Here is a 21,743-nt window from a genome sequence, read left to right as displayed (position 1 = left end):
ATATAGTATGAAGAACATGGTCACAGGTACAATAAAATGAAACTATGATTTGAATTTCACTACAGGCTATCTGAAAGACTATATTCTATCAAGGGAAGGACCTTGAAAAGATATTAGTGATAGCATACAGTGCTCGATACGATACAAACAATATCATAATAACGACGGAGTAATGTTATTTTCTGTGCAGAAATGGTCTTATCTAATATAAAACATAGTTCTTAATGATAGTCATAGTAATAATAGCATGTAAATATGTAAAGTTTCATGTCTTCATTTCATCTTTAATATGACTGGTAGATTTAATTTTCTCAAAATAAATTCCAACCATGACTTCCTGCTACCCAGAGTAAATGTAAAGGTCTTAGCCACTCTGCCTTCTGTAATGAGTTAATGTAAAGCTGAGAGAGGTGTCAGATTACTGCTATTATCCTGGGAGACAGTATTGTGTGAAGGTCAAGAATGTGGACTGTGGATCTAGCCACCTGATTTTATTTTGGTTCTACCATAAACTACTATGTGACTGTACAAGTCAGTTAAACATTCAGCAACCTCAGTTTCTTCATCAATAACATGAAGTAATAATACCTCATAGTCATGTTGTAAAGATGACATGAACACAGGTAAAGTTTAGTATCAGCATGGCACAGAGTAGGGACTTAATTATATAATTATTTCTTTTTCATTTATCTCTCTTACTGTGCTCTGACCTCCTCCATATCCATTTTATTTTTAGTCTGCTTTGATGTACCTGATATATTGTCCTGTCTACATTGCCTCTTTCTCTGAAACTGACACCCTTATATTCACTACTTTTTAAATTGCTTCAAAACCTTGTTCAAATTCCATCACTTCCATGAAATATCTCTCAGCATTTCACCCTGAAGTTGTTTTCTTCTTTGAATATTTTTCCTGGGTAAGGATTTTTGCAAGTCTGTAATGTTACTTCATTGGTCCTGAACTCTCATTCAGATGTCCCATTTAATATGCCTCTTTTGCATATATCTTTTAGCTTCCTAGCTAAAAAAAATCTGCTCCTGGAGAACACAGATTATGTCACAAATATTTATGTAAACCTGATGCGCCTAAATCTAAGCCATTTTATAGTCACTTTACTTAAGCATTTTGAACCTCAATGTCACACAAAAAGGGGAAAATAATACCTACTTTATAAGATTGCTATGCAGATCAAATTAAGACTATGGTTAGTAATTAGTAGTTCAGTTGCGGAAAAGTTAAAGTTGACATGCGTCTATGCTTCCAATTACATGTGTGTGTGTACAAAATTACAGGCAATTGAGTGGTGAATAAGTATTTATCTCCATCTTTTTGTTGTTGTTGTTGTTGTTACTCCTCATCCAACAATATTTTTCCATTGATTATTAGATAGAGTGGAAGGGAGGGAGGGGGAGAGAGAGAGAAACATCGATGTGAGAGAAAGACATCAATTACTTGCCTCCCACAGGTACTCTGACTGGGCCAGGAATGAAACCCACAACCTAGATACATGCCCTTGACCAGGAATCGAACCCCTGACCCTTTGGTTCATGGGCTGACACTCTAACCACTGAGCAAAACCAACCAGGGCTATCTCTATCTTTTTAAGTGAATGCATCAGATACTATTTGGCAACATTGAAAATTTATTAGAACTATTACCTACTCTTGTTGACTCCTAATTTATCACTGAACTTATGTGACTAGAACATGACTGAGATAAACTAAGAGAACTAAACTTCTCAGACAAAAACAACTGAATTTGTCTCATAATTTATATGCCCATGAAACCTTTATTTATAGAAGCAGTGTCAATATCAACAAATGATATCAAAATTCTGTGAATGCTATTCTAAAAAAATGGTACAGGGGTTGGAAATACAGTGTTTAAATGTTCAATCTCCCCACCAAATATTCTATTTGATGTTGCTACCATGAGGCACACATATAAGTAAAGTAAGATGTAAATATTTTAAATAATTTTCTGTCTTTAATTTGTGTTTTCTGTGAATTGAAATTGTATTTCCCCTTAATGAATGTAGCTCTTGATGTTCAACTTAGAAAGTCTTCAACTTGTTTTTAATTTGCCATGTTGCAACTCACTTTATTTGTGTTCTTCATTTCATGCTCTCTGATCTGATGCTAATTTATTCAGCAATAATTCTCAATCTGCAGCACACAGATAATAAGACATAAGTGCAAGTAAATCTTGTGATTTTTCTGATGGAAGCTGATGTATGGAGTCCGAAGTAGGACTCCTATGGAAGATGCCATCATGAACCTCCTTTTCTGTATCACTGCCCTACCCACCAGAACCATGAGCTGCATTCAGATTCCTTCTGTGTTTTGTTGTTAAACAGGACATATCTTAAATAGATACACATTTGAGAGAGGCTTCATGACATGTGATGTAAAACCCACAGGTTCCTGGCTTAACTGACTCATTGGCAGCACAAGAGGCTGTAGTACAGTACACACAGCGCCATTTTTACTATGTAAAAAGATTCAGGAATAAAGTTAAAAGGATAAAAAGTATAATTTTCCATTGCAATATCCTTAGTTTAAGCTTTTTTTTCTCATTCATGGAAATTTTTAGCAAAATTGAATGAATATTTCTATTGAATATTTAATTACTTATAGTTATATTTCTTAATCTGGGATCGTGTAAAGATAAACTTAGTTCTCCTGCGTAATTAATAAATCTAGGCAAGGTATTAGAGGAGCACTAGAGGAATCTCTCCCTATTTCTTTTTTTTTATTTTTCTAGTGTCTGCGGAGATCGCACATTCAATGGCAATTGATTATTCAAATTGTCAGACAGCTCTAACTTATGTAAACTTTTAATCATCTTTAAAATATAGTATTCCATTCTCATAAAGTTACTTCTGTTTTCCATGCCATTATTATAGATTTCCCAGGGCTATTTCAGCAGTCCTCAAACTAGTCTTCCCATTGTGGAATTTTCCCCATCAGTTCATTCCATACCTACTGTCCTCAGGCAGATTTTATTAAATCACTGCTTTCCTCTCATGCTTCATCACCAAACAAGCTAACAAATGGAACAAAATACATAGAGGGGAGAGCAAAAGTAAGTTTACAGTTGTGAGTACACAAAACACAGACTTTATTCTTGCATTATTATTTATTAAATATTGTATTATTTACTTATATTATTTATCATTATTGTTATTATTTTGGATACTTATGATTCATCTTTTAGGTAATAGTAGCTCGTAATTTAACCTACTTTTGCCCACCACTGTATACTTTAATAGTTATCCTGAAAAACTTTGGCTATATCTCCACTCCCACTATTTCCTTTCCAGAAAACTCTACCAATTCTCATTCTTCTCCTTTGAGATATTTTATTTTATTTATTTATTTTTATTGATTAATTTTTGTTACAGATGATTCTCCTTTTTTCCCCCCACTGATTCCCCCTCCCCCTTCCCTCCCTGACCCTTCCCCAGATTGTTGTCCATGTCCACTGTTCATGCATACATGCATATAAGTTCTGTGGTTCATCCCTCCCCCACCTCCCCACTCCTTAGGGGATTGTCAGTCTGTACCCCGCTTCCGCGTCTCTGGGACTACCCCATCCCTCAAACTGTTATGTTCATTATATTCCACAAATCAGTGAGATCATATGAAATTTGTCTTTCTCTGTTTGGCTTGTTTCACTTAGGATGAGTACTACGCAGCGGTGAGATATTTTATTTAACTCTAGAATGTCCTCTCCACTTTCCTCAGCTCTACTTGACCTTCAGTTTAATTCAAATGTGAACTTCTTCATGTGACCTGTATCATTTATCTTTATTTGTTCTTCTGTCCTTGGCATCTGCCTGGTATGGAGTAGGCACTTGGTAATGTCGAATAGCCAAGCAAAGGAAAGATGCCCAGTTCTACCTGAGTACAATACAAGCTTCAAAGAGCAGAAGCTTCTGTTTAGCTCTCCTTCATGTTCTTATATCAGTGCTCAGCATGGGCAGCATTTCACATATTTGTTCAATAAATGAATTCTTAGTCAGGGGAAATCTTATAAACTCTAGTTACATTCCTCTGTACTTACCACACTATACATGATATTATAGTTATAGCTCTACGTGTGTCATCATCCTTACTATACTACTCAATAAGCTTCTTGAAACTGATATATGTTTATAGTTCCCCCACCACCAATGTCTGTCATAGGAATAGTGATATTAGGTAATTTTAAAAGTGCATAAATAATATTAAATGAGTGACTAAATTACAATTATGTAAATACTTAAAACCAATTAGAGTAACATAGAGTTTTTATTTCAATTTTAAAATTTTTATTTTATAAAACCATGGGTGTTTTAGAAAACAATTAAAATTCATACAAAGGAAATTGCCTGAGCATCTTTTTATAGGATCTTGCATATAAGTTATTAGTATTACCTACCATTAACATTACTTTAAGAGTTTACTAATAATACTTTTTATATATACTCCTTTAATCTACACAGTATTGCTATCCTGTGTACATTAGTATTTGTTCTTATTTTACAGATGGGAAAAATTAACTTCAAAGAGGTCAAATACCTTATCCAATATTATAAAACTAAGCATAGAATAATGCCAAATTCTAAAAGCATTCTGTATGGCTCCAAAACCCAAGCTCCTAAACAGTGTGCATTACCAACCTCATATAATTCAGTATACACTTGAGAAAAAATATTTATTCAAAAAGTATTAATTAGTTACTTAATACATGTTTATCCCTATTAATCAGGGAGATACAGTAGAGATTAAACAGACTGAGTTCCTGACTTTATGGAGCTTACCTTTTGGGGTGGGGGAGACAGAAACTAAAGGAACATATATACAGTATGTATAATATATTAAATGGAGAAACTAAAACTAGGTTAGGATATTAGGGACTGGTTTTCTCGGGGGTTGGTGGTTTCTACTTTACCTAGAGAAAGACCTCTCTGAAAAGGCTTGAATAAAGTAAAGGTACAGACCTTGCAGACACCAGGGGGCAGTGTTATAGGAAGAAGGACCAGCAAGGCTCAAATACAATTTATATCAATGTTCAAGAAACAGCAAGAAGGCCATTGTTGCTTCAGTGGAATGAATGAAAGTTGTCTGGTAAGAGCTTAATTCAAAGATGTAGTAAGAGGATAGAACTATAAGAAGTCTTTGGCCCCTGTAAAAACAATATCTTAACGTGAGCGTTGGGGCCTATGGATCTAAGATGTGATGGAACCAGATTTCTACATTAACTGGATTAGTCTGGCAGCTATGCTGACTATGTAGATGGGAGGAGCCAGTGTTTACACAAGGAGCAGTGAAGAGGCCCCTGACATTATTCATACCCCATTATTGATTAGAACAGGGTAGTGATCTAACAAGATGGAGGGCAGTAGCTAAATACTGTGGATACTTTTTTTGAAAGATTTTTTAATTGAATTTTGGTGGGAGAGAATGGGAGAGGGAAAGAGGGAGAGAAACATTGATGTGAGAGTGAAACATTGATTGGCTGCCTCTTCCAGGACCCCACCAGAGATCCAGCCTGCAACCCAGGCATGTGCTCTTGACTGGGAATCGAACCCATAACCTTTCAGTGCATGGGACAATGCCCAGCCAACTGAGCTACACTGGCCAGGACACATACTGTGGATATTTTGAAGGCAATCACAATATAGCTTCTTACGGTTTGGAAGTGGAGTGTGAGGAAAAGAGAGGAGTCAATGATAGTTATAAATTGTTTGTCCTGGGTACCTGAAGAAAGAAATTGCCCTTTGTAGGGAAGAGTCTTGAAGGAACAAGGCTGTGGTTGGTAATCAGTAGTTCAGCTGTAGATAAGTTAAAATTGAGATTTTTATAAGCAACAGTTACACGTGTTGTATATAAAGTGTGATTTACGTTTAATTTACATCAAAAAGTGTAAATTAAAATGTTTGAAGTATGAATATGCTATGAACCAGTGATAAACCATGAAGGAAATGAACAACTTTAACACCAAAGTAGAAACAGAAATTGGCTCACTAATCTGGTACTTTTTTTTTTTTAGGGCGTATACAAAGGGTTAATAATTACACAGAACTAATTATTAGGGATTTATAAGTGCTCTTCCTGATAAAATCTCAATCCTAATCATCTGGAGCAATATAAATCTATGGAAACAGATTTACTGCCTCATAGATTGACTATTAGTAAATTAAAATGTGTTTTTAAAGTTATTTTCATTATTAATAAAACAAAACTGTCAAATTTGATCATTTTTAGAGTCCCTACCTCCTCGGAAGAGTCTATAATTTCTGACTCCATAACTAATGTTAGGACAATTTAATTCATTTAAAATATTTTTTCTTTATTGATGTTAGAGAGAGAGGAAGGGAACAGGAGAGAGAGATAGAAACATTAATGAGAGAGAACATCAATTAACTGCCTCCTGCATGCCCCCACTGGGGATTGGACTCATAACCTGGGCATGTGCCCTGACTGGGAATGGAACTGGCGACCTCTTGGTGCATGGTTTGACACTCAACCACTGAGCCACACTGGCCAGGCAATTTTAATTCACTTTTAATGTGAGAAATGAACATCTAATGGAAAAGTTTATATCTGGGTAAACAATATGAAATGAAAGAGAAAAACATAAAGTTTGGAATTTCTACCTATAGAGGCATTTGGTATTTTTGTGCCACTATTTCAATATAGGCTTTTGATTTTATCATCTTTCCCCAAATTAATTAAAATTATATATATATATATGTGCATATATATGACTTTTCCTAATTTGTAACCAACAAATAAGGACTATAATGGAATGAAAATATCTGATATCCTTCTAACTGCCCCACACTTTGTCCCCCAACCTTATAAGTATTACCTCTTTTTATTTCAAAGAGAATATCTCATTTTGTGGTTGACCATTCACTATGAATAATTACATCATGATATTTACATTATCCCAAGTTTTCTTTGGGAGAAAAATAGAAGCATTTTCAAACAGCTATAAGTGTTAGTACACTAAATGGTATACGACCCAAATCAAATGGCATAGTGAAATAAAACTGTAGATGCACAACTATAAGCACAGGCTTACTTTTAATTATTTACAAATCTTGTAAAGTAACTAAACACAGTGACATTTTTTTTCCAGTGAATTATGAAGCTTCTAAATCAATTGCTCCCTTATGTCCCTAAGTGGTGTCATGTGTTTGTTGGCGAGTTAATGGTTTCAGAAAAAGGGGTGGTATCAATCCAAATAAAATAATAAGCTGAGATTTAGCTACAACTCTTGTGATATGGTCTAGTTCAGTGTTTCTCAAAATGTAATATGCCTCTTAAGATATAGCTCAAATGCAGAATCTGTTTCAAAAGGTGGGATTGGGCACTGAAATTCGGCTTTCTGGCAAGTTCCCAGAAGACCGCGATGCTGCTTGTCAGGGACCTTCTGAAAAGCTAGGGCAAATCAACATCAACATTCCCCACATTTTATTTCACCTAACTCTGAGATTTTATAGAACAGGATTAAATTACCAAAAGTGGCTCACTCTCTCCTCTCTTGGATTTGTGATAAACATTGGCATGAAAAAATAACGTACTGTGAAACAAACTTGACTTTTTGTTGTGGTAGGAAAAAACCCCAAATATGAAATCTAACCTCTTAAATTTTTAAGTGTTCAGTACAGTATCAGTTATAAGCACAATGGTGTATGGTGATCGCTAAAACCTTTCATGCTGCATAACTGGAGCTAATGCATTGATCAGCCACTCCTCTCTTCTGCTATGGCTTTGACTACTGCAGACACCTCAGACAGGTAGAGTCCAAGGCCATTTCACTATAGAACACTACAGAACTTTCAGAACACTCAAGGCATATATATGTAATGAGCATATGTAAGAATACTTTATTTATTGAAAGAAGCCGAATTCCCACCCATTCTGCCATCAGTGGTTGAATAGTTTGGGTTGGCATAGTCATGATTACCAAGCTGGTGGTAATACAAAAGAGTAAATATTTGTGAGATGTAAAAATAAAATTTTAAATGAAAATAAATATTTTGAAATTATACACATCATAGTATGGAGGAAAGGAAAACAGACGTTATAGTCCGATGGACATTAATTTGATTCCCAATTTTGTTTCTTAACACAAGTTACTCTATTCAGCCAAAGTAATATATTTCCTTTTTCTCAATTTCACTTTTCTGTCTTTGAAAAATGTCTTTTGTAATATCATTGTTACAGGATTTTGATAACAGTTAAAAATAACATTGTGTACTGTAAAAAGTAGACAATAAACCAATAAGTTGTAGCTCTTGTATAATTATCAATAATGAATATGAATTCTATAGATAATATGTTTCTATTACTACTTACTCGGCCTGGGCTGGGTCTTCAGTAAACATACACAGTAATATAAAAGCTCTTGTCAGTGATTAAAATCATGTTTTGACATGCTTTATGAGCTCTCTTTATATGGATTTCTGATAATATGCTTTCAAAATTATTGGCAGATCTACTCTTTGTCTGTACTTCAAGCTGGATAATGGAACATGATTTGTACAGTGTTATTGGATTTACAAGGGCTCGAGTGAGCCATGTTAATTATTGCTATGTCATTCTTGCAGGCTAGCGGGGACTGAAACAAAACATAAGCCAAACGAAATATAATTAGCATTAAAATGACTCAAGCATGGAATATAATAAAATGGGTCCTGAAGTGTCTTACTTTTGTCACAAAAAATATATATCGTGATTGTTTGCAAGCATTCATTTTAATTGCTTTCCCCCCATTTTCTGAAATATCTATCATATTTCTCAAATAACATTTTTGTTATTGACATTACAACCTACACTGTCATAAATAATTAATCTGCCTTTTAAAACTAGGTGATGCTAGCTATAAAATCTTACAGGATGAATAGTGGGTGCCCAGCTCCCTCAAAAAAATCATATTTCTTTCCAACTGTAGAATATTACAGTGAGTTTGCTGATCAGTTTGTTTACTTTAGAGCTTAATTTTTTTTCTTTTAAACTCTGTAAATTTGTGTTGAATTTAAAGAACAAATTTACCCCCAAAGAGATATTTTTATATGGGAATTCTATCCATTTCCTGCTCAGTAGACCTTGGATGATCAGTGGTAAATATGTACCACTGATCCATAACTGTGAGAAGAGAGTCTAAATATTTAGAGGCTAGGTAGAAAAAAAGTTCTAGAAAAAGAGAGAAGGCACACAGTTTTTTAAGTAAAACTGTAGGGAGGTGCCAGAGACAGAGAGGACTCCGGCAGAGAAGATAGTAACAGACATAGACCGGGGTTTTGCTTTGATGGACATGTAGTATCAACCAAAAAGTGAAATGAGGGAAAGCTCATCTGGAGTATCTTCTGGAATTCAGTTCTTCCCATTCTGTAGAGTATGACACTCTCTCAGTGAATTTCTGGAAGTGAGAGAAGAAATCTGACAGAGTCAGAGGGGTTCCTGCCATGACAGGCTGATTCCGGGAGTGTGGACCTGCTCTGGTTTGATCGGGGCGATGTTTTCAGCAAATGCAACATCTGTTTGGCTCTATCAGCTGTACATGTACTGAAATACTTCCATTGTGCTTGATTAAAATACGATGCTTGGGATGTGTCCCCATGATCCACCTGCTCAGCTTCATCCCTGGGCACTTCCAAATTCCTGAAATGAGGCAAATGAAGGGCGATGTCGGGGACAGCGGGGCTTTCCAGGACACCAGCATTGTGGCTGGTGTGGCTTCTGTCACATAGGTACCTGTGCCAAGCAGTTATCAAATACTCTGTCTGTTACCCTTGGGGAATATATATTACTTCTGGACTTTTGAAAGAAAAGGGGCTTCAACATTAACAAAAGGCTGGAATGGGCTCTGACATATAAGAATGAGACCAGAGATCTAAAGCAGAATTTTGTTTATTTTAGAGTTTGTTTGAAGTCCATTAAAGCAGATGTGGCAATATCATTAAATACAGTTAAATTGGAAGCATTTTTCTATTCCTGAACTTAGATTACAATTATACTAAGAAGAAAAAAACATTAATAATATTTTCTACTCTTGTGCTGTCAGAGCCATTTATAAATACAAGTGAATCTTTTCTTTAAAACAGATATATTGTATTTCCAGTCAGTTTTAAAATCAGTATTCCCCAACTCATCTCCTGTCACTTCCTGAATTACAAAGAAAAAATCCAGAGCTCTTCAAAAAAAATAGAATATATGGCTATATTTGAGCTTGACGACTCCACCATGACAAGAGTCCTTGGCACATGCTGCCTCCTCCTGGATTATCTGTCACCTTTATTGCACCAGTAACCCTTTCAGTCTTCCAAGTTCATATCAAGTGATATTGTCAATGCATATTCTCTGCATATGAGATGTTTCACCTTATGTAGGCATCTATAAACATACGCCAAATCACTTAAAGAACTTTTGAAATACATTTTATAGACTTTAAAAAAGAGGATAGAAATGTGTCTTCCATTGTAATATACTCATCACATTCCATGAAAAGAATGTTGCTCTTAAAATACTTTAAAAGAATATGATTATCTTAAGAATAAGACTGATCTACCTCTTTGTTCTAAACAGTGAGTTTTAAGTGATTTGGGAATGAAAAATCCTTTTTCTTCCTAGTTATTTCTTATTTATAGGAAATTGTCTTACCTTCTACATCTCTTTTTATACTTCTGGATGATGATGAATGAATAAATATGCAAGTTCTAATTATGTGACTTGAATAAAAATAAAACATATATTCAAGGGATCATAAAGAAGGTTGTTAGAGTGGATCTGGGTTTTTATTAAAAACTTGAAAATGATTAATATGTTCACAGTGCTTTGCTGGATATTATTATTTGGCACATTATATCATTACCTCTATTAAAATAATATTTATTCCTCAACTCATTTTCTACGTAAATTGATTTTGGTATTGACAATTCTCTATATCAGTCTGTTATTATTTTTGTGATACTTTCTTCTTACTGACCCACCTTTTTACTGAGATATCACAATGTCAGGGATTTTTTTTGCTACTCAAAGAAGACTTTAAAAAACATGTATATAATTTGACACCAATAAAAACTTCCAGGTAAACTTTCCCTAGACAAGAATACAAAGAACAGAAAGCCAGCAGCTCATTTGTTGTTTCCTTTTCAGGTAAACCGGTGATGATAGTGACAGAGTATATGGAAAATGGCTCTTTAGATACATTTTTAAAGGTAAGACTTTAGATAAATTTAAATATTTTAAAGTGCTATTTATATATTGGTAATGATGTTGAAGTTGAAATTAAGCCACTTTAAAGCTAAATTTTAAAATAGAAATTTGACCTGGAGTCACAATCATTATACTCCAAAAAATTAACTTTGGTTTGAAAATTTTTATTTTCAGAAAACTTATACACATTCAAATTATGTGTGTCCACAGTTTTATTTAAGTTTATGCTGATTTGCCTGAAAAAAATAAAGAGGAAAGAAGAAAGAAAAGAAAGGAAGGAAAATAGAAAAGAAACTTGTATAGATATTAAACTTTCTTAAAGTATATATTATCAGCCCTGGCCGGTTTGGCTCAGCGGTTACAGCGTTGGCCTGCGGTCCTGAGAGACCCGGGTTCGGTTCCCGCTAAGGGCACGTACCTCGGTTGCAGTTTGTCCCCGGCCCTGGTTGGGTTGTGTGGGTGGCAGCCACTCGACGTGTCCCTTTCACGTGGATGTTTCTCTCTCTCTCTCTCCCTCCCACACTCTATCTGAACAAAAAATAAAAAAAAATAAAAAATAAAGTATATATTATCAGGCAGAGCAGATAAAAAAAAAAGTCTAAAAGGTCTGTGCGAATTATCTACAGTAAGGGGTTAAATAGTAATAGGCTTCCAGCCGATCTGAGGCCAGCCCAGGCTTGTGCCAGTGGCGTCACAGAATATAATAGACAATACTAATCCTATGTTGTCCTATCTGTGGGTCTCAGAAATAAGGATTTTTTTTTTAATGTGTAAGTCTCCAAATTGTAAATGATGACAACTCATTTAATTAATAAATAGTTTGCGCTAGACAATGCAACACATTTGCCAACCTGAGTAAATCTGTATGCTGGCAGCTTTTCATCTTCTATGACGATCATTGCCATGGGTCAGGACAGTGATGGGAATGGCATCAGTGGCATCCATAAGATGTGCCCAGGCAGTGAACGTCAGTGGTCTGCTGGCAAGGCAACCCCCCTTCCACTCTCCAGCCTCTGCCGGATTCTGTTGCCAAATTTCTTATACATAATGTCTCCTATCTCATAAAGCCACATCTCCCTCCCTCCCCCCTCCCCCTCCCCCCTCCCCCCTCCCTCCCTCCCTCCCTCCCTCCCTTCTTTCTTCTTTCTTTCTTTCTTTCTTTCTTTCTTTCTTTCTTTCTTTCTTTCTTTTTTTACAAAATAATCATCAGGTGAGCCTTTTTCTGTGTGTGCGCACAGTGAGTTCACACTGGACAAAGACAGCAAGCTTCCAAGAAATGCTAACATTGTCCTGGTCATTGCGTAGCCATTCCCTTCCCTTCTGCTGCTGAGGAAGCTCCCTTTATCTCCTCCAGCCATTTCTTCTGTACAACAATATGTCCTTCTCTCCAGCTTCCTCGGAAGCACCTCAGAACTAGGCCGTGTTAACCCTGGGCCAGCACACACTCCTCTGATCACTGAGAATGCAGGAGTCACAGTGCAGACAAGGGCAGTTAAACGAGGTTTTCTGTAAGGGCTTCCCAAGCCTTTCTCTGCTTTGATCAAGCAAAGAACTGATAAACATTACCAAATTTCCCAACCTCTTCTGTTCTCCTTCAGATAAAATTTGTATACAAATTTGGTGATAGCATTAATTTGGGATTGAAGGAAGACCCTTTCGCATTTTCCCCCAATGACTGGTGTTGCTGGACTAATATTTCTACATCGTGTTTACAGAAGAACGATGGGCAGTTCACCGTGATCCAGCTCGTTGGCATGCTGAGAGGCATCGCTGCGGGAATGAAGTACCTGTCCGACATGGGCTACGTGCATCGGGACCTTGCTGCTAGGAACATCTTAATCAACAGTAACCTTGTGTGCAAAGTGTCTGACTTCGGGCTTTCCAGGGTCCTGGAAGATGATCCTGAGGCAGCCTATACCACAAGGGTAAGATCTAACAGAATGCATTTCTGAAACACTACACGAGATATTTAATTTTTAAAGATTTTAAAGGAAATAGCAAAAGAACATTTCTCCAACATAGGATGAGAGAGAGAGAAAGGGAGGGGGTGAGGGGATAAAAATATCCAGCTGATGCTCCTTGATAGATATCAGAAAATTCAAATATTAAACTCAGATAAAAAAATGTTCACTTTATGAGTCTCAATAATTTTTTATTTTCTACAGATACTGAAAAAAAAAGTTCAAATTTAGAGTGGATACAACAGTGTAAAAATTATATAAAGTTTTAAATGTAAAAAAAAAATTAAAGAATGTCCTACATTAAAAATAATAAATACGTTATATATATATATACACAATATATATATGAATATATACCTTTGTAGCATTGTTGTGTAGCTTAAACTCTTTACACTATAGTATTTTCTCTTGTAAAACAAATATAGAAATATCTAAGAACGTACATGGAATGGAAAAGCTATTCATTCCAAACCCTTTTATTTAATGAAGATATATCTAATTTATTTTCTTATATATTATATAAATTGTTATGCCCATCTCTTTGGAAAATTGGTCACTAACTCATATTACAATTAGCATAAATCAACATCCTTTTCCAAGAATGTGATTGGTTCCTAAATTGATATGTTATATAATTGATCATTCTTTTTGTGGAATACTGTGAGTATTGATACAGTGAAATTTGGGAGGTAATCTGTGTTGTACTTCTTCAGTTTGAATCGTTTATGATAAACTACATTTGTTTAATTCTAAATCTTTGCAATGCCATCAAGTTCAAGGTTTCAACTTCATGTGAAGACAGAAATTTATCGGTGCATCTTTTTCACTCTACAATTTGGTTAACCATAGCATCCATACAAAGGAACATTTTGTCATCTCTTTATGATAGATGTGTTACATATCTTCTTATTTAACTCAGCTTTTTAAAATTACTTCTACTCCTAGTTTAACAATACATCTATTCATAGATTATAAGGCTTTCTTTTTCATTGTTTTATGACACAGATTCTTGAGATGCTATTATGCTGAAGATTGAGATCAAGTGATATAAGCAAAGTCTTTTAAGGGTCAGCTTAAGAAATCAATCCACTACTTGATGGGATATCAATTCCTCTTCTTCTAGACTTAAATATCTTTGTTATTGTTTGCATTCAATTAAATCTCATTTAAGAATTCTGCTGCAAGTAGAATAAACTTGGCCTAAACAAGACTGAGGCTATAGGAAAATATAACCTCATAGAGTAGCTTGTTGACGTGTGCCTCAGTGTGCCGTGCTGGGAAAGAGGGGGGCAAGGGAAAGCCGAGGTGCTGAGACCTTCAGGAATTATTTCTATGAAATGGGCCATCGTGGCAGTTTGTGGAAAATGGGTGCACTGAGAGATAAGAAGATCAGGGAACTTCAGATCACACTGATGACAAATATGGTCAGAGGATCAGGAGAAAAAGTCTAGGTTGAAGTTTAAAGTAATTCACAACGATAATTATAAAAGGTATAATAATGTATTCTAGAATATCACAAAACAAATGGCCAGACCTAATTGTGTGACCTTTCCTATGAATATTTAATTAACAAGAGTATGCTTTGGAAAAGTCTTCTTAAAGTGGTGTTAGCATATTTCCAAGGAGCAAATAATTCAAGCCTAGCTTGAAAATTCAAATTAATTTCTATGCAGATAGCAGTTTCAAGCACTGCACAGCATTGTTATTTTCTCATATATCTTGAAACTTTGGTTCATAAAGAGCAGTTTAAGTCACTTTTTTCTAGTATGTGAAATAAATTGTTCTGTTCCTGTAAAATAGGAAGGCATATGTTAGTCTTTTTATAAGAAAATATTCAAAACCTTCATCTCTTTCTCTCTCTGTACCTCCTTAATTTTTTTTTCTTATAAATGAACTGTTTGGTTGTTTAGGTTGCTGCCTTTGAAAATTAAGAGGAAAAATGTTCACTCTGAAATGAGCAGGTTCTATGTTTATTTTGTGAACTAAGAGAAAACTTACCAAAGCAATTTTTTTACCATGCTAAAAAATTCTAACTTGATCATGTTGGAAGGTTTACCCATAATCTAGTTTTCATAATTTTAAAATGGTTGTACTAGATGAGAACTCAACTTCTTAGATTAAAAAAGAAAAAAGCCTATCCGGAAAAACCTAAAAATATGCTAACAGAAAAGAAGAAAAATCAAACTGCATGGTGTCAGGGGAAAGTATAGCTGAGTGTTTATTTACTTAGTTATTTTTTTGGTACGTGTCCCTAGCAGGAACTGAACCCGGGACTCTCTGGTCCGCAGGCCAACACTCCAACCACTGAGCCAAACCGGCCAGGCCTGAGTGTTTAATGTATCTAATTTTCATGCTTGTCTTATTAACTGTTAAACTTAGAATTGCATTCAGCAACTGAGACGCTCCACTTACAGTTCTCATGTTAAAGAAAAACAAACCAAAAAACATCTGGGAATCTGAGTCCTTTACTCTGGTTGAAAGTCATGAAAGTATACCTTATTGATTTTCTTGACTGCTTGCTTCCCACACTTAGAACTGCCGTTCCAATACTGTAATTGAGATGTGGGCCCTGTACGTGTTGCAGTAGTCAAACAGAATTTAAACCAGAAGCCTTCCAGACAGCCACTTAATAGTCAGTGTACATGTGCCTATGGACTGATATGTGGAAAGAGACTGCATGATGGCAAACAGATGCACTTAAAAATGCTACATCTCTTTCTAGATCTTTTTAGTGAGGCAGCTGTATCCCTAGATACATTTGAAGTGTGTGAGAATTTTTTAAATTCTTTTTCAATTTCAGGGAGGCAAAATTCCTATCAGATGGACTGCCCCAGAAGCTATAGCTTTCCGAAAGTTTACCTCCGCTAGCGATGTTTGGAGCTATGGAATCGTGATGTGGGAGGTGGTGTCTTATGGAGAGAGACCCTACTGGGAGATGACCAACCAAGATGTAAGTATGGAGCTCTGCCCCTCAAGTATGGGGTGAAATGGTTTGCTTTCTGTGCCAGGAGACTTACATTGTTTTTCATTTCTGAACATGATAGTTGCTTTAAAAAAAAATGAAATACTTTGCTTACCCTCTGATCTGTTTTGTCATTAAAATACCCTTTATGCAGAAGCTCAAAATGACTTAGCACCGAGGAAAGTAAGTTACTGTTATTTAAGAACTCAGTCCCCTGCAGACAGTCCTACCTCTGTTGTGATGATGTTCCACTCATTTTATGTCAGTATCATTTTCAAAGGTAAAGAAAGAACCATCAAAGAATGAGGGCTGACAGGCAAGTTTTTATGATTTGCATTTGATAGAGGCAGCTGGTACTCCAGGGTAACAGGACGGATGATATTGACTTCATAGAAGATGCTCTGAGAGGATAAAGCAGAACAATGTATGCTTTTTTTTTTAATTAAAAAAAAGAAAAAGTAGGAATAGTTGTATTGTCTACTTAGGGGGAATAAACAGATTTTTCCCCACATGGAAGAAAGAATTTGTGCATAGAATAATAGAATCCTAGAGTTAAAGAAACCATGGAAGAATCTTCTATTCAAGTTAAGAATGCTTATTACGTGACACCTAACACATGGCATTTGGGTCTTTGCTTTGGTCATTTTCCATTGTTAACTATTTCATACAGCCCTTTCCATTTGGGATCACATGGAAATTTGATATATTTTCTGCCAAATAACAATTATAAAAGCAGCTAACATTTATTGAGCCCTTACTATGTGTCATACACTGCCTTAAGTGTTTTACCAACTAATATTACTTCTTTTTAAAACCAGTATATTGAAGTCTTGCATTAACAGCATGCTTTAAAACATTTTCCCCCCTCTAATTATTTCTTTCATCCATACACTGTAAAATCTCCTGCTTTTATGCCTTCGGGGGTTATTAGACAGGTACTATATCTTTCTAACCTCATTGTGTTGAAACAACAGTCCCGTGCCAGTAATTAGTCTCACTTTTAGATATAAAAATTCGAGTCCAGTCTAAAGGAAAGTCAATACCATATCCATTTCAAAGTGTTCTCCACAACCACAGGGCCGGCCTCGCCCTCAGTACCTAGATTGGGAAGGAAGAATGGTCAGATTTTGCTCTTCCTCATCCTCTGCCAAAGTTTGAGCCTGGAGTTTTCAGGATCTTCTTGGAGGGAGAGGTAGAAAGGAAGGGGCAAGAATGTTTTTGTCATATTGAGCTATTGATCTCTCTTGCCTGGCAGTAAGCCAAACATTGTTCTCTAGTGAGGTTCGTGTCTGAGCTCTTCCAAAGGCCCCCGATGAGGTCCTCTTGTCTGCAAGTAGTGAGAAGGGTCTACTGCCCTGACTTCTCCCAGTTCCTCTCTCTTGCACCTGCTCCCCACTCCACAGTTTCTCACTGCACCGTACATGTGTCTGCTAAACCTGATGGAAGCACATGATTGGCAGATGCTCTACCAGTGCAGCGTTTGGGATACTACTGCAGGCTTTCCCATCCACCTGGCTTCTTCTAGTTTCCCCAGGTGAGAAGCTAGGTCCACACTTCAGCTTTCCCAAGGATTACAGTTAACCTTCGAAAAATGCCGTCTTAAGGGGGCAAAACCCCACACAGTCTAAAATCCAAGGAAAACTTTTGACTCCCCCAAAACCGAATTACTCATGGTCTGCTGTTGACTGGAAGTCTTACCAATAATATAAACAGTCAATTAACACTATTTTATATGTTATGTGTATTATATTCTATAATCTTACAATAAAGAAAGCTACAAAAAAGAAAATATTATTTAAAAAATCATAAGGAAGAGAATAGACATTTACAGTACTTACTGAAAAAATTCACATGTACATGGACTCATGAAAATCAAACCGGTGTCATTCAAGGGTCAACTGTATTTCCTAGTATTCTTCTCTGGTAGCAACAGTAAACTGCACTGAGGGACTCCTGCTTCTGGACTAGTACACAGCAAGACTTCAGAATTGCTACAGTTGGTTTTCTTGGGGCTACACTCACTTGATTTAAGTAGCAGCTGCTGACTTCTGTGTCTCTAAATTTGGGAGACCATAGTATCTATTGTCCTCAACTTTATGATTTTAGAGGCAGGACTATGATAAGAGTATCATTGAAATCTTGGCATATATTTAACAAACCATCAGAAATATATTATTAGTCCTGTTTTGCAGTTAAGAAACTAAGACTTAGAGAGATTAAATGACTTCTTAAGGTCACAAAAATAATAAATGTTGTACCATACATTTCAACCTGGTTCTCCAATTTTTTTGGACCGAACCAGCACCCTATCTCCAATTAAATCAATATCTACTTCCTTTCTTTTATTTCCAACCAGTGATCCTAGATCACCATTCTAATTGAATATAAGATATTCAGTTCAATATTTAATAATTATTCTGGATGGATCTAGTCTTAAACAAAGGTTAGACATATTTGCTATTTTCTGTTCTCCAGATAAATGCCAAGCTGACTTGAGCTACAGAGCAATTTATGGCCTGGCTCCTATCTTCTTTCAAGGCTCATTTTAAAGCCATTGTTTTTGTTTACATGTTGTGAAAGCATTTTATTCTGTTTTTCCAGCAAGCCTGGTCCTTTCACCTGAGGAAAACATTAGTCCCCTATCTGTCCAACTTCATGAAATTCTCACAATTGAGGTATTCTGAATTTCGAATCTGTCTCAGACTTATTGTACTGCCCTACTATGAGTATATGTGTAGCATTGTCATCCACATTATTGGCAACTACTCCTAAGAGAGTAGTATTTGTCTCATAAAATTATAGACCAAAGTAGAGCATGATGCTAGGGGAATGTTCATGTTTGTTCCTGCTAACCTTGACTGGGCTTGCTCAAGGTCCTTGGGCTTGGCTGGTCTGTACTTGCATACTACATGGTCTTCTTCTTCCAGAGAGCAGCAGGCCAGACTAGATGTGAGTTCATTTGCCAAATGATGGAAAGGCAAGACTGAGCCCATTTGCTCCTCAGGCTGGGAGACATCTGCTAAAATCCCATTGGCCAATCCCATAATCAGATGATTGGTCCATTGCACTGCTCCTTGTGAGGGAACAGTATAAAGTTACATGGAGAAGGACATAAAGACAAGGAGGTGTGAAGGACATGGGACATATTTTACCCATGATTTCAGCCATGTGAAAGTCTTTAAACTTTTCCAGATAACTTAGATACAAAGAAATGCTGATGTAATATTTCAGGAAGTTATAAAAATAAAAACTAGTATTTTGGCTTTGGCTGGGTTTTCTGAAAATCTAAATGAGATTTAAAGAAAATGTTATACAGTTACAGATCGTTCAGAAATGTCTACCCTTAACAGAGTTGCCCAATACAGGTGTTGTATTTTCCCAGCAAGTCCACAATTACTGGTGTCATTCACTTTTGAGATATAACACTAACTTTGATATGCCTCAGTTTCCATCTAAAATTTTATCCAAGATACAAGACAAAATCTACTATATTTGAAAATCATGATACTTAACATCTCTTTGGAGAAAAATTATTAGAAAACAGAGTATAAGTACACATTTGCAGTTTTGAATGATATATTCCATAATCTCTATATTCCACATACTATCTAATTCAAGAAGCGCTTTGCCGCTAAGAAAACGTTACATTACCAAGAAATGCAGAATCATTTAAGTCCCTCAAAGAAGACCTTTTGCTATGTCGGGGAAAGAATGCCGCAGTGGATTTCCTTTGATTTAGGATTGCCTCTGTCATCACAGGGACATCATAACAATGCATAATAAAAATAAACCAGTATGACTAGGATGATTTAGGTAAATACCAGACCATGAGCTCTGGTTTAAGCTTTGGAAGCTAAGATAATATTCTATAGTCAGTAGAAGCTTTTTTATTGATAATAAACATTTTATATGTCAACATTTTTCAGAACTTCAAGAATAGAAAGAGATTTCAGCCCAGCCAGTGTGGCTCAGTGGTTGAGCATTGACCCATCCACCAAGAGGTCACTGGTTCAATTCCCAGTCAAGGCACATGCCCAAGTTGAACCAAATCTCCAGTGGGGGGCATGCAGGAGGCGGTCAATAGATGTTCTCTCTCATCAATGAAAAAATTAGAAAAAAAAAAAATAGTAGAAAGAGATTTCACTGCATTGCCTTTTTATATTTAGCAACAATGTTTTTCTCTTATATTTATTATGAAATATATGAACATATAGATTATACTAAGCACATAGACTACAAAATGTTTTAATAACTCATTTAAATAATCTGTTTTTCAGTCTTTTCATGTTAGAATTACTTTTGCCTTTCTGGGAGAGGGGCAGTTTTCTATTACTATTTCTGTTGAACTTGATCTTCCCTATAAGGCAGCAAAAATATTTGACCAGAAAAAGATGTCAACCCACTTTGTACTGGGTGTGCCTCTCTTCTTCCTATTCCTTGTTTCAATTTTCCTTGGTACAGAATAGATAGATATAAATATATAAATATATATATATATTATCCTTATATTATTAGAATAGTTTATGGAAAAGCAAAGAGAATATGTTATGGTAACACACAAAATGTTGTAATTAACTAAAGTTTGAGACTTTAGTTCTCATCCAAATACTGCAAATTACCAAGATTTGACAGTGAGAAAATTATTAAACTTCTTAGCCTCAGTGTAGTAATGTCTGAGTAATAATTAGTGTGTTGGACCAACAAAAGTTGGTCTTCTACGATAACATTGGTCCTCTAGGTATAATGTTGCCCTTGGATACAAGTAATTATTTTAGGGACTGGTAACCTCATGGAAAGTCTTACCCCTTTGGAAAAAGTGATACATAAAGAAATATCAGTACTTAAGTCCAAAACTCCTATACCTTGTTGTTTAAAAGCAATAACAAAAAATTTAAAAACAAATGTATTGAACTGAATGTCATTCATCTTGGATTCTATACCTCTTGGTCAGTTTTAATTATTATAAAAGGAATGGACTTGAATATAGAATTTCTAAGATTGCTTTAATTTCTGGAATTCTAATGTTCTACGATTGATGAATTAAGAAAAAGGCTTACTTAACATATCTTTAGTAACTATTGGCCATAGGAAAAACAATTCTAGAATAAATTGGCATATCTGAAACTATTTCTGTGGTATCTAAGATTGCTTACAGGAACATAGTCTTAAACTTTAGTCACGTATAGAGAGCTTTAACTCACATAGTGACAAAAGGACTAATATGTGAGATTTTACATAAATACCTAGCAAGGTAGGTACCACCTAGACAGAACGTATTCATCAAAACATCTAGCTGAGGCTTAAATTCTTCCTACAAATTTCCTGCCATTCAGTTATTCATCCTACATTTTTTACATCTTCTGTGATGAAAAATGCACCATCTTTCAAAATAACTCCTTCTATGCCTGGATATTATTTTTTTCTTATGGTTCAAGAAATCTGATTCCATGGAGTAAACTCCATATTTCTCCCATGTTATCTTTTGGGGGGGTAATTATTTTAATTCCAAATGTGTGACCCAACCCTGGGATAGAAAGATAAATCACGAGTTTGCATCCCAGAAAGACTTACATATAAATCTTACCTTCCACTTCTTAGCTGCATAAA

General features: G+C 35.6%; 1 protein-coding gene across 4 annotated transcripts in view; it reads left to right on the top strand.

Moving 5' to 3' along the window:
- The window catches only part of EPHA5 (EPH receptor A5), a 346,680-nt gene that overhangs the window by 308,756 nt on the left and 16,181 nt on the right, over positions 1 to 21,743 (top strand). For all 4 annotated transcript variants that reach the window (XM_036258172.1, XM_036258162.1, XM_036258144.1 and 1 more), the window contains 3 exons: positions 11,154 to 11,215; positions 12,929 to 13,138; positions 15,975 to 16,124. In XM_036258172.1, the coding sequence (XP_036114065.1) occupies positions 11,154 to 11,215; positions 12,929 to 13,138; positions 15,975 to 16,124 (422 nt within the window). The remainder of the gene's footprint in view (positions 1 to 11,153; positions 11,216 to 12,928; positions 13,139 to 15,974; positions 16,125 to 21,743) is intronic.

Source organism: Molossus molossus, unplaced genomic scaffold (assembly GCF_014108415.1).
Source record: "Molossus molossus isolate mMolMol1 unplaced genomic scaffold, mMolMol1.p scaffold_m16_p_1, whole genome shotgun sequence".
In the NCBI taxonomy this organism is placed as follows: domain Eukaryota; kingdom Metazoa; phylum Chordata; class Mammalia; order Chiroptera; family Molossidae; genus Molossus; species Molossus molossus.
This window is presented reverse-complemented; position numbering and strand designations above follow the sequence as displayed.